At 27.5% G+C, this 14,325-nt stretch overlaps 1 protein-coding gene across 1 annotated transcript; it reads right to left on the minus strand.

Annotated features, from left to right (window-relative positions):
- Nucleotides 1-2,034: 2,034 nt before the first annotated feature.
- Nucleotides 2,035-12,116, minus strand: LOC100211597 (prostaglandin E synthase 2). Its single transcript, XM_065791848.1, has 5 exons — nucleotides 11,618-12,116; nucleotides 11,015-11,208; nucleotides 7,894-8,094; nucleotides 2,764-2,878; nucleotides 2,035-2,286 (listed from the first exon to the last, which is right to left on the minus strand). Exons 1-5 carry the CDS (start codon nucleotides 11,969-11,971, stop codon nucleotides 2,134-2,136), a joined length of 1,017 nt encoding a protein of 338 aa, XP_065647920.1. The 5' UTR covers nucleotides 11,972-12,116; the 3' UTR covers nucleotides 2,035-2,133.
- Nucleotides 12,117-14,325: the final 2,209 nt, after the last annotated feature.

Genomic DNA, 14,325 nt, shown 5'->3' on the forward strand with positions numbered 1-14,325 from the left:
GTATATATTTATTTAAATAGTAAATTTTATTCAAAAAAAAGTACAAAGAAACACTTTTTATAATAAAAAATAAAAATATATCTTGTTTATCATAAAACTTATAAAAAAAAACAGCGTCAACGTAATCCTATTTGACTTGTCCCACAGTTCTAAAACATTAAATGCAGTTTTTTTTGGCTCAAATGACTAAGATTGCAGAGTATAGTGTTTGTTTTTTTACACCGACTTATACAAAGTAGACATAAAACTTCATTTTCTATAAAATAAAAAAATGTTTACTAAATTTTCAACATTACAACAGTTATTTAAAGGTGCAGTTCTGAGCATCAAAATTACAGATTTTCAGTATTGCGTGATCATGTAAAGCCTAAATGAATTTGAACCTAATGAACACATTTGAACATAATGAACACATTTGAACATAATGAACTCAAATTCTTGTACTTTTGCAAATTAAATTGTAAAAGTCCAAAAATGAGCACCGTTTATCAAATACTTTTTGAAATAAAACCAAAATGAAATTCGAGTGCAGTATATTCTTAATACTAAAAAAAGATGGCACAGGTACCACTGTCAATGGTATTATATTCCAAAAAGTCTATAGCATAATGTTCCTAGACTTTTTTCCGAGTACAAAAAATTGATCAACTCGAATAAAATACAATATCCGTTTCTTTCTTGAGTTCTGAACACATTCGACAACAGCCTACACTGTCCCAGCTCACCCCAATATTTGATATTTTTTCTTCCTAATTTGAAATAAATCAAAATATATTAGGTAATATATAAAGGTATAACCTCTCTATTTTCTCACAGTTTCATCAAATTACTTATGGAACAATTTGGTAAAATTTTACAGTTCCACTTTCAATGCTTTTGCCTGACAATAAAAGTTTTTTTACATGGTTCATTGCAATTTGTCATGTCACAGCATAATAATCATTTTACCAACAATATGGGCCTGAGTCATACTTGATTGGAAAAAAACTTTCACTGGTTTATTAGCTGTCACTTGTAAATATCCATACAAACTTATCTGGTTTCTGCCCATATTTACTATTCCCCCATTTTATAGTACTTAATATATGTAATTATTTTTTATGGTGGTAATCCTTAAAAAAAAATGCAGATTTTTGACCAAATTTTAAAAATAGTTACTTTTGCGACGCAACATTTTTAACTAGCTCGTTAGTTTGTTTACCATAGCAACGCCGTAACAACTACAAACCAAGGCCTTGCTTTTTTTTTTAAGTATTTGATTTAGGTGCCCCAAGAAGACATACCGGCCTTGTCACAGAGCACCGTGGAAGAGCATTTAACTAGAAAGTTCATGCCTTCTTCTTTACCGATGACGTAAAATATGTCTAGAGCTCGTTTCGAACCCTGGATTTCTTGTTACTAAAACATGTTTTACGACAAATTTTAGCCATATTATATTCCTAAATTTTTTAAGATTTCTTTTCAATATATTAAAGATTTGTCTTGACGTGTAGTACCCCTAAAAATATTTTAAAAATTCGTTGAAACTATAGTAAAACTTAATTTTTTAAACATAAAAATGTCATCCAAATTTAAAAAAAATATATTTTCTTACTTAAAATTTGTTTGCCCCGATCACCCAAATAAAAACTAAAAATAAGCAAACTTCTCTGAAATGATTTTAAAAAATTTACCAGCCATTTTAACGTGAAACTTGTAACATTAGAAACATAATTTCAAAATTCATTTGAGAGAAAATAAATGAAAATAAAAGAATATTTTAGAAATGGTGCATAAAAACTAACTCTATTTTGTTGAACAGGTGTTCATAATAGAGTTTGATTAATAACCGAAATAATACTGTACCTATGTTGATTTAGGATATTTATATAAAGCAAAATTTATTAATAAAGGTGAAATAAAAGCAGATACTGATATACCAAATAAAAAAAAGAAATTATTTTTATTAAAAACCGTTTGATTTTTTTATTTCGCTCAAGATAAGAGTTAACTTGTTGCATTTTTTAAAAATTAAACTCAAGTATAAGAGCTAACTTGTTGCATATTCTTTTATTAAACTCAAGTATAAGAGCTAACTTGTTGCATAATTTTTCAATAAGCTTAATTACTATCAAATTATTGATTCTTGTTTTGTTATTTGTCTTGTTGATTTTTTATCAAATTAGCTCCAGCATGAGATTTAACTTGTTGTTTCATTCGATTATACCAGGGCTGAATCTTAGTATTAGCCATTAGATCATGAAATGCATCCAATCCTTCGATTGCTGATATAACACCATACATGTTCTGCAAAAAATAAATGTTTAACATATAACTAATAAAACTTATATATGAATTAAAACATGATTTATTAATTATTTTTAATAATAATACTATCTTTATTTATTTAAATTATTATTTATTAATATTATCATTTTTATCTATTATTGTATTATTTAACAAGTTGATGAAAAATTAGGAAGAATCTAGTGTAAAATTAAGAAATTAAAAATTTTTCAAACAATATATAAAAATGGAATATATAAATACAGAAGATGTCATCCTTTAAATCAATAAATATTTAGATTATAATTATTGAAATATATTTATATATATATTTTAATATTTTCGAATGATGTTATAGATAAATATATTTTGATTTGTGACTATTCTTAACCATTCACCTTCTCATCAGACTAATTTAGCTGCAGCAAAAAAATCTAGAAAAAATTTAAAAGTCTACCTAAAACTATTTTGAAATTTTTTTTTATAAAGTTTACTTACTAAATCTGCAAGATTTGGCTGAGTACCACCGAGATATTTATTTTCTCCGACAGCTTTTGTCCAGTTATGTGCTTCTTCGTACATACTAGCACGTACATCATCTTTTAAATGGTATCTAGAAAAAAAAGGGAGGAGATTAGAGGTTATTAGCAACGACGTGTTTTTTTTAAATAGATTGTTAAATGAGGCAAACTAGGATTGTAGAGATTTAATTACATCAAGGTGTCCAGTCATCTGCCATAAATTATTTTTTCGAACTTTGGAAGTTTAGTCAAAGCTTGGAAGTATTTATTGGAATTAAAAGTAAACATTCATGATAATCAAATATTAAAGACTCAGGATTAAAGACTCAGGATTAAAAAAAATGCATTCAAGACTTAAGAAAGTGTGAAGATAAAACCCACAAGTCAAGTAAAAAAAATCAAAAGTGAAAACCAAAATGTATTTTGATTACTCAAAAATTAGACAAAAGAAGTTAGTTAACATTTATGAAAAATTAATAAATTTAAAAAAACTAAAAATAATTAAAAATTACTAAAAAAAGAATAAAAAATAAATTAATTTGATACTTTTGAACAAGATAATTTAAAGATAAAGTTATTATTCTAAAATCCATTATTATTTTCAAATCCAATGAATGGCAAAATATATTACAAAGTGTTTATTAGGATTTAGCATTTTCAATATTAAGATAAATTATGGCTAAATTGTTATGACAACTTAAATTTTTTACAAACTATAGACTTTTAAAATAATTGGCTGCAAAATAAACAGTTTTTGTGCTCTAATTTTAATTTAATTAGTATAGATATAATATTAAAAAGATATAAGATATATAAGTGAGGAAAAAGATTAGAGCATGTAAGAAATTTACCAAAGTCATAAAAAAGCTGCAAATTATACAAACCCAGAAAACACGAGAGGATTTCAAATTAGTGACATTAACAATTTCAAATTAGTGACATTAACATTAATTATTTTGCTATTTGTAAATATAAAAATATAAAGACATCTGTGATAATAATAGGCTCTAATTAAGACTTCGAGTCAAGATAATTCAAGACGATGATTGAAGATGATTCTAAATAATATTTTTTTTGACTCAACTTAAAATTGAAAAGTAGGAATAAAAGCTTCCTTTCAGAAGGAATAAAACCTTGATGCACTTTATGCATACATTTTATGGATATAAACAAACATGTTTGCTATTTATTTAGATGCTGGCATACAAAATTCTTTCATTTTTATATAAACTTTAGTATTTATATGGTGTAGTATTTGCCAAAGGAGGAGATGATCAGATGATGATGATAATGATGATTATAATGATGTTTATATATGCATATATTATTTATGTATATATATTAATAATAGAAATATATATACATATATATAAATATATATATATATACACACACACACATATATATATATATATATATATATATATATATATATATATATATATATATATATATATATATATATATATATATATATATATATATATATATATACACACAAAATATAACATGAATTTTAAAAAAAAGTACTCTTTAGGATGTATAAATGTTTATGTAGCCCTGGTCATAATCCCGGCCCTGGCTATATTTTTTCAAACCTGGCCTCATTCAAATATCAAACCTAGTCGCTTACTACCCAGCTACTCTTTTTTTAACTTTTTGTTACAACCCTCTCTCAACCTTTCCATTCTAAATAATGAGCCTTGATGAACAAGGTCACTGCACAGAGAATCAAGTGAACTTAGTATTACTAAGTTCACTTGTTTAACTTAGTTATCATAACCAAGTCTAGAATATAAAGAGGCATCACCTGCAATAGTAAGATTGTCAAAAAGAATGTTTAGGTAAATAAGAAAAAAACATTTATCTTAACCATAAAATCAGCATGCTAAACTTTATAAGAAGACTTGGAGATTTTACAAAAAAGATTCTAAAAGTTAATTCTAAAAAGAATATGATTCTAAAAAAACATTTATAACAACAATTTAACAGTTATCTAAAAGAACAAAAATGTATTTATCATACTTTAGGCTGAAATAATTATTTTTGTTTTTCTTGTATTAATGTATTTTCTAACAGTAGCTAGATATTATTTTTATATTTTTTATTTTATAAATCTTTATTTAAAATTGATTAGCATTACAAGTAATGAAGTGTACAATTTTATCTGTCCTTTAATATTAATAGTTTGCTAAGAATACAGGAGAGGAACATATTATTTATGCAAAAAAAAAGCTTCCAATGTTGCTTGGGAGGTAGAGGTCACTGACACCATCATAAAGGATACAGAGGTATTTTTGAATAAAAGTTTTTTGGTAAGTAGTAGTTTTTGCGATGTTAAAAGCATACGGGAATCTATTAGGGTTTCTGCTGTTGGTTCACGTTAATTTACTTGTTATAGGATGGTATGGGTCTGCAAGGATCTTTTCGAGTATATTAATACAGATCCTGTCAAGTAACTCTTTAATGTCAAAAATAATATTGAAGCTGCTTGAATTGGTTACATCAATTCCAATACTTTGCAGGGCATTTTTATGAAAATGTTGAATCTCTCTTTTTGCAGCAGCACTGCACGAAGTGAGAATAGGAGCACTATATATCAAGTGGCTGATAGCGTAAGATCGATAGACCTGTAAAAGGTTTGACTGAGTGTGTCCAATTTGCTTAAGACGTTTGAGCAGATATGGTACCGATTTTATATTGTTGTGAACTTTTGTCCATTGTTCATCCCAATCAATATTCTTATTGAGCATGATTCCAAGGTATTTGTGGCTGCTGACTATTTCAAGTTCAGTATTATTGAGTACAATGGATGGTAAAGCTTGAATTTCGGAGCATCTGGGAATAATTACATTTTGTTACATTTCGGGCCATTAAGTTTCATTCCGTTTACCTTAGACTAAAGAGCGACGCCATCAACAATAGATTGAGGTAGGTTGGTAGGAACTTTATCATTAGGTCAGTATGTCATCAGCATATTTTTCGAGGATGGTTTCAGGTGGAAGATAGACGTTAATATCGGAAATAAATAGAATGAACAGGATTGGACCTAAAACACTACCCTGAAGTATACCTGCTTTGATACATTTCCAGTCAGTGGTGTGATCATTTGTTTTAATTCTTTTTGTTGACGGTTAGATAAGTAAGCTGCGATCCAAGAGGTGAGCCAGCTAGGTAGAATGTTCACTAACTTCAACAGTAACTTGTCATGACTGACAAGATCAAAAGCTTTTTCGAAATCAAAGAATATTGCATAAATTGATTTGTTGTTATCTTTCTCATGACTCCAGTCCTCTATAATTTGAATAATAGCGCCCATCGTACTTCGGCCTGGAAGGAAACTGAACTGTTTGTTTGAGACCCATAAGTGCTTGTTGTGATGGATAATGAATATGGTAATAATACGTTCAAAAACTTTACATAATGCGGATGTAATGGCGATTGGTCGATAGTTATTAGACGAGTGTGGGTTAGAAATTTTTGGAATCGGTGTTATATTTGCTGATATCCATTGGTCAAGTAGGTAACTGTTTTCTATGAGGCGGTTGAATAGGATGCAGAGTGATGAGGCGATTTCAAAGCGAGCAGATTTGAGTAAAAACGGAGAGAGATCATCTGGTCCTGAGGAACCTGGTTTGAGTTTGCTGAGTTGGTTGACAATGTTATTAAGGGTAAAAATGGGGGTAGTAGGCAGGTTTGCCTCTGGGTTAATGAAACATGAGAGGCTGGGTTGTTTCTTGCCAGTCCAAACACTTTGAAAATGATCATTTAATTGGTTTGCTAGTGTCTCAGAGATAGGGGTTGTGATTTGACCTTTATCAGCAAGACTGATTTCATGCTAAAAATCTGTTTTTCCAGTAGTGAAACGCCTGTTATAGATTCTCTTTCTTTTGGTAATTAGTTTACTAATTCAATTTGCAAGTGCTTTCTACTCTTTGTAGTACCCGGAGAAAAAGAGTTGTTGACACTCTTTTATAAGGCCTTAAATAAGTGGTGTCATCCAAGGCTTAGGGTTAACAAGCGTTGTTGATTTTAGAGGTTGGCAGATGTCTTGGGCAGAGAGTATAGAATGATAAAAGTTGTTGCAAGCAACTTGTATTTCATACGGAGAATCAACTAAGATTTCAATATTGGTAGATCGTATCAGTGCAACAGTGTCAGCAATTCTACCTGGCCGGTAAGCAACCTTGTGGGGAACCAGGCAAGTAGATTTATAGAGATTTAGAGGAGGTGGACTAACTACAACAAGGTGGTCTGAATTAGCAAAACTAGGAAGGGTATTCAACACATACCATTTAGGGGCGTTACTCGATGATGAAATTTTTATACTTGCTATACTTGCTATAATTTTCATACGACTATACTTGATGATGAAATTTTTTATTAAAAATAATTAGAAATGATAATTTCTTATTTACAACACTCATATGCAATTTATTCCAATATATACAAAAACATGAACTAGACATACTTACAACTTCTGTTTGAGGCTTATTTATTTTCAGTGTATAATCTGGATTTAGATAATTGCTATGAATCTAAGGCAAAGTGCAATCTAATAGTGCAATCAAGTTAGTTTCTAATATACTTTACCAATATATTAAACATTAATTGCATAATAAGACATTCTGGTAAGACTTTCAAATTTTTAGAGAGATTATTTATTTATAAGCTAAAATATCAACTTATTCTTATTATTATAAGTATTTTGACTAAATTCTTCAAAAATTTGAAAAATTTAGTCAAAATTTTCTTAGATTTTAAAAATCTAGAGTTTTTTAGTACATACTCATATGAAATAATAATAAAACCTCCCAATTATATTGTTTAATTAATTGAATATTGAGGCAATCAAATATTTTCTGAGTTATAATACACAAATTTACTTATTTAAAAATAGTAAATTGCATATGGCTCAGCTTCAAATAACTTCTGATGATTAAAATTGGAATAGCAGATATCCTGCACATCTTTTTTATTATCTTCCATACAAAAAAAAAAAAAAAATAATAATAACTCAATTATAATTTTAATTTGAAAAATATTTAGACTAAAAAACGTTGATAAAAAACAAAGATATTTTAAAAAATATAATAGATTTAAAAACCTTTTTTTAATGCGTTTCCCAATAATATACATTGCAACAGCACCAGAATAATAAGCTATGGTTCGTTCAATTGGCCCAAAATTTCCAACATGAGTAATGTAGTCTAGGGATTGGAAGGATTCCTTCATTGTTCGGTATATGTTTGGAGATAAAGTGTGAATAAATACATCGTCTACCCATTTGCGCCATTTTACTTCATTTCTAAATTATATATATATACTATATATATATATATATATATATATATATATATATATATATATATATATATATATATATATATATATATATATATATATATACATATATATAAATATATATATATATATATATATATATATATATATACATATATATAAATATATATATATATATTTATATATATATATTTATATATATATATCCTCGCATGTTTATCTATTTGTTAGTAAATGCAGCAGCACTCCTCGTATGTTCTATTTCCATAAACGGAAAATTTAGATGTCAAACTATAGGAATATATATGCATATATATATATATATATATATATATATATATATATATATATATATATATATATATATATATATATATATATATTTGTAATTCACCTCCCCAAGGCCGAGAAGGCCACTACAGATGAGGAGGCTACTTGTGGTTATAACCCTCTCTCAACTCTATAACTCCGAAACAAGAACAAGGCCGCTGCGCAGAGAAACAAGTTGAGCGCGGTACTACCAGGGACATGGTGGAAATCGATATATACCGTCAAAGGGGGTTACTTTGGCCAGCATGGGTAACTTTGGCCATACTTCGGTAAAAAGATTATTTAGCCTATAACTCCATTAAATATATATTTTTTCCCACTTTCATACATGCAAATCATAGATTACACTTTAACTTTAATTATTATGTGGGTATTAAATTTTTCAGCTTTTTTTAGGTTGGCACTACTGGCAGTAAAAGTTTTGTTGTTATGGTTACATCAATATTTACCTTCCAAACTTTTCCATGTACACCTAACTAAATACGAATTTACAAAGCAAGTAAGTACTCTAATTACTTATATATATAGTTGTTAGACAATATCTAAATTATTACAATATGTAATCAATTTTTTTTGTTTATTGCTAAGAATGTTATGACATAACCTACTCCAGCCTAATTGGGGTAACTTTGGCCACTTGGAAAGAATCAGAACATGGAAGAAATCTGGCAAATATTCCAAAAGATATATTCCCTAGACTGTTAAAAGAGCTGATTGATGGACTTTATGCAGAAAAAGGAAACAATATTGTTTCGGGATTTAGAAAAACTGGTATTTATCCACTCTGCAAAGAAAATGTTCTTAAAAGACTTCCACAGAAAGAAGTGGACTCCAGCAATGTCAGTGAAACCTTTATTGAACACATTTCTAAGAAAAGAGATGAGTGTAAAGGTAACACAAAAGAGAAGAGGAAGCGAAAGAAATTGAATGCACTACCTGGCAAAAGCATTTGCTATGAAGATTTGTTACTCGAGGAAAACGTCCCTTCAACAAGCAATGGAGGCAAAAGTAAAAAACTGAGAAAGATTATCTGTGAAGAAGAAATTGACAGTCCTGATAGCATTAGTGATGATGACTCAATTATGTCACTCCACGACATGTCAGATAATTTGAACTTTTCAGAAAGTGAAGATAATACTGGACTTGAAAGACAGAATTTTCCTACAATGAGCTTGGACAAAAAGAAGTGTTTGAAGGAAGGCGATTTTGTAGTGGTGTTGTATGACAAAAACTACTATGCAGGACTCATTGACAAGATGGCTGATGTAAATGAAGAAGGGCCAACAATTGATTGTATGGAGAAGAAAAGCAAGTGCTAGATTTGGCCCCAGAAGGAAGACAAGTTAATTTACAGTTGGAAGGATGTCATTTCAAAAATTGAGCCTCCAAAACTATTGAACAAAAGAGGACATTTTAAAGTTCCTGAACTGGATGTTTTTTTTGCCTTTTTAAGTGTTTTAGTTTGCAACTAAAATCTTTTAGTTTAGAATTTACTTGACAGGTTTCAGTTTTACATGTGTAACCAATTTTTTCAATCAAGTTCAATGTCGTGTTTTGCTTCTAATGTTTTATAAATAAATAAGATTTTGAATTTTTAAATTTGTCTATTACTTTCCTTTGGGCCATACATACTCAATGGGTGAAGTATCTTTGTACTAGAATATTTTTACAATGCATTTTATATGAGAAAACAACAAGTGGTCAAAGTAACCCCAACCCCTGGGTAACTTTGGCCAAATTTTTAAAATAACCAAAAATAAATATATTATTTTTAAATATTTAAAAAAGTGGTATGGATGGATAGGGAATCTTTTATTTAATAGTTTAAAAATGTTTTTACTAAATTACTACAATTCATATTAAATATAACATTATTAAAGTGTTAAGGTGCAAGTTTTTTGGCCAAAGTAACCCCCTTTGACGCTATATATATATATATATATATATATATATATATATATATATATATATATATATATATATATATATATATATATATATATATATATATATATATATATATATATATATATATATATATATATATAAAATCTAACTGAATGCATCACCAATATGGAATCCTTATAATAAAAATGATATACATAAATTAGAAATTGTTCAACAACGAGCAACTAAATTAACTTTGCAACACTGCTCTGTTTAGTAGCAGAGTTGCAAAAAAAATTTTCAAGGGAAAATTTTCTGACTAGCAGAGTTGCAGAATGGTGGAATAAACTACTTGGAAGAAATCTTTTCACAAAAAGTGTAAAAATCTTCAAGAAAAAGCTTGATTAACAAATGGATATTATGAAACTATGATCTCTATGAATATTAAAAAACTGTAATTAGCATGGGTTTATAATAGATTCAACTTGGCATTGAATTTCAAGGAGCATAAATATATATATATATATATATATATATATATATATATATATATATATATATATATATATATATATATATATATATATATATATATATATATATATATATATAATATATATGTATATATATATATAAATATATATATAAAAATTAGTAGGAAATCACTTATCAGACTACTCTGTGTAAAGTGAAAACATAAAACTTACATGTAATATTGATACTTTTCTGCATTACTTGTTTCATGATGCATCACATTGTATTTGTTTTGCTGCTCTGTTTCTTTTTTCCCTTTTTCATTGGTAGATTCAATAATTGGATAATATTGAAGAATAACACCAATGTCTTCATTCCTTGTAAATTGTGTAGAAAGAACACTTATAATTAATGAAGAGTCGTTGAGCTAAAAGTAATGATACAATATTTAAAAACAAAATATTATTTAATTTATAACTGAATCACACAATTCTAAAATGTTTCATATTTTATTAAATTTAAAAAAATGAATCTTTAACTTAGCAGTCATTCAAAACTTTTATTTATCATAAACATACTGATAAATCTGGATTTAACATACTTTAAATTTCAGCTTCATGTCAAAAAATTCACTAAAATTCAAGATTTAATTACCTAATGAGAATATTTTTATGGCCATTGTATTTTTTTTTTATTAGTTTTATGTTTTTAAGTATCCTTTATCTTATTATTTTTTATTTGATTTTTTATTATTGTTATTATTAAAATATTAATATTCGAAACAATTTTTTTATCTTATTTTTAAAAATTTAGGAATAAAAATATATAGTTATTACTTGATGATTATCTACTTTAAGAATAGGCACTTTGTCATATTCAGAAAATTTGATTTCTTTTCTTGAAAACGGATTGACTTCAATAATGTCATATTTTAGGTCATAGTAATCAAGAAAAGCACGAACTTTGCAGCAGAAAGGACAAGTTGAATACTGATATAAAATTCTTTTATTTATTAATGGTTGAAACACATCATTTGATAACTCATTTTTGCTGTAAACAACACTAGACGTTATGTATGCAGAAAAAGCAAAACCAGAAACAAATGAAATACTTTTTTCGGCTATTTTTTTAGAAGACAATTTAGAAATAGATTTAAGCATTAGACGGTGTTTGATAATAGATTTCCACATTTTTAGCTATACTTAAGCCTCATATTACATATAATTTTTCATACATATAACGTGGTTCACATTTTATTTCAACCAACATTAAGTCATCAAACTGGTTAATCCAAATCGTCGTTTTGCACATTACGGCGTTATTTATCGACGGCATAAATACTTAAAAAATGCAAGAAACTTAGTTTCACAGTATTCCGGGGGTGGATCTATAAAATTGAGAGAGGTGGTGGGTGAGTGGGTTAGGTCAATGAGAGCGGTTGCCCTCAAATTATTTGAAAGCAGTTTTTTTTTATCGATATATAATTTACACTGCATTTTGTTTTAAAAAGAAAGAAGTAAATTAGGCCTAACAGCCAGTATATTTTAAAATGATATGAAATTTTATTAAAATTGTAATATGCAAATCAAAAAACTCTGAAAATGCATAACTTTTTTGACATTTTATTAACAACAGTATACTTGGTCAAATAAGGTTTTTGATTACAAACTTTTTAAAACGTGCAGTAAACTATGGTTTATTATGAAAACTACGATAAAAGTATTAAAAATAAGTAATTATACTTATAATATAAGTTTAGTTCTTTAGAATCTAAAAACTACCCCAGTAAGCGCACCAACGTTGTAACAGCGTTAAATAAAGTTATTATCTAAGTTGTAATAACGTTGGATTAACGTTGGAAATGAAAAGGATAGATAACGTTAGATTTTCCAACATTTGATTTTCCAACGTTAGTCAATGTTAATCAAAGTTATAATTTTGATGTAAAAGCAACGTGTTTTTTTAAGTAAAAGTCAATATTTATCACGACACGAAGTTTATGAGATTTGTTAAGTTTAGTAAAAATTGCTCAACTAGCCCCCCGCTCTACCCAATATTATGAAAATATATATATTCATGTATATATATATATATATATATATATATATATATATATATATATATATATATATATATATATATATATATATATATTGTTACATTTTTTAATTCCGTTTTTATACATTATATATATATATATATATATATATATATATATATATATATATATATATATATATATATATATATATATATATATATATATATAATGTATAAAAACGGAATTAAAAAATGTAACAATTATTTTAAAAACGATAAAAGAACCGGTAATGTTAAAAGGAGCTAGATTGAAAATGTCATTTTTACATAGTTCATTTGCTTATTAACATTGGATTTTTCCCACTCTATGTACATGCTTTCATTGAGTTTTGATATAAATTTGTTAGAGGCCTAATAATAAATTGAAAAACTAGCATGAATAAAACTATTAAAACAGCTTTTATTTGAATGAATATGTTTATAAATGTGTAAGTTTTTATCTCTTTTTTGATGATCTATTATTCGTGTTTTTAAATGGCGATTAGTTTCGCCATTATATTAAAAAGAAGCTCAAATTTGAGCTTCTTTTTACCAACTTTTGAACGAGGTTTCTTTCTCAAATTATTGTTTTATTATGTTGGTTACGTCTTTAATTAGCCATGGTTTTATAGTCACAGATGATACCTGGTGGGAAATCGGCTTGCGACTAGCAAGCAAATAAAACATTGCCTTATTCTTAACATTTATAACCTAGAATGAATATAGAATAACATAAACAAGATTAAAAAGAAAAGTTAGTTAGAAAAAGCGTTGTACTTTACTTTACGTTGTACTTTGACATATTTGGATTGTTTTGTTTAACAATAAATGGTGATTTTTTAAAATTTATCATACTTAAATACAACGGTTGAATAGGGTGGAGTAAAAATAACATTTTTCAAAAATTTTTTCTCCCTGATTTTTATATCATACTATCTCTTTTAATTTCACTGCAAACAGAGGCAGAAAAAGCTGTCACCATTTTTATACAACTTTTTACTGCTTTCATGTGGCCGGGTAACTTATCCAGAAGATTACTTAGTTGAAAGCAATTCTCTTTTTCTTCTTTCAGTTCCTCATCAGTGAGCATTGTTAGTGGTGGCTCTATCCTCTGTGTATTACTCCAATCAATCAACTCCCATGTATTTTTTGCCATAAAATTGAGAGTCGGAACTTTAAACTGTCGTTCACTAGTTTGATTAGCATTCATACTTCTTTCTTCTCTAGCTCTCTGTATACGCTCAACACTTAATTCTTGGATTTGTGGCTGCTCATCTGATATCATTTCCAGAAAAATATTTTTTTGATGACCAAAATTGTATTTGTTTGAATAACTTTGCCTACTACCTAACATAATGCATGTGGCAGATACCATGATTTGACTATTGTGCTGCATAGATACCTGCTGCCATAAAAAATGGAAGACTCCTTCTTAATAATAAACCACATAGGGGCATAAACGCGC

The sequence above is a fragment of the Hydra vulgaris genome, chromosome 02 (assembly GCF_038396675.1).
Source record: "Hydra vulgaris chromosome 02, alternate assembly HydraT2T_AEP".
Classification (NCBI taxonomy): Eukaryota; Metazoa; Cnidaria; class Hydrozoa; order Anthoathecata; family Hydridae; genus Hydra; species Hydra vulgaris.

What these genes read in the sequence shown, in the direction of transcription:
- LOC100211597 (XM_065791848.1), bottom strand. Translation starts at nt 11,971, where the DNA reads ATGTGGAAATCTATTATCAAACACCGTCTAATGCTTAAATCTATTTCT. An exon ending in TTAAAGTAGATAATCATCAA is followed by an intron (nt 11,209 to 11,617) that starts GTAATAACTATA and finishes CATTACTTTTAG; the next exon opens with CTCAACGACTCTTCATTAAT. An exon ending in GAAAAGTATCAATATTACAT is followed by an intron (nt 8,095 to 11,014) that starts GTAAGTTTTATG and finishes TATATAATTTAG; the next exon opens with AAATGAAGTAAAATGGCGCA.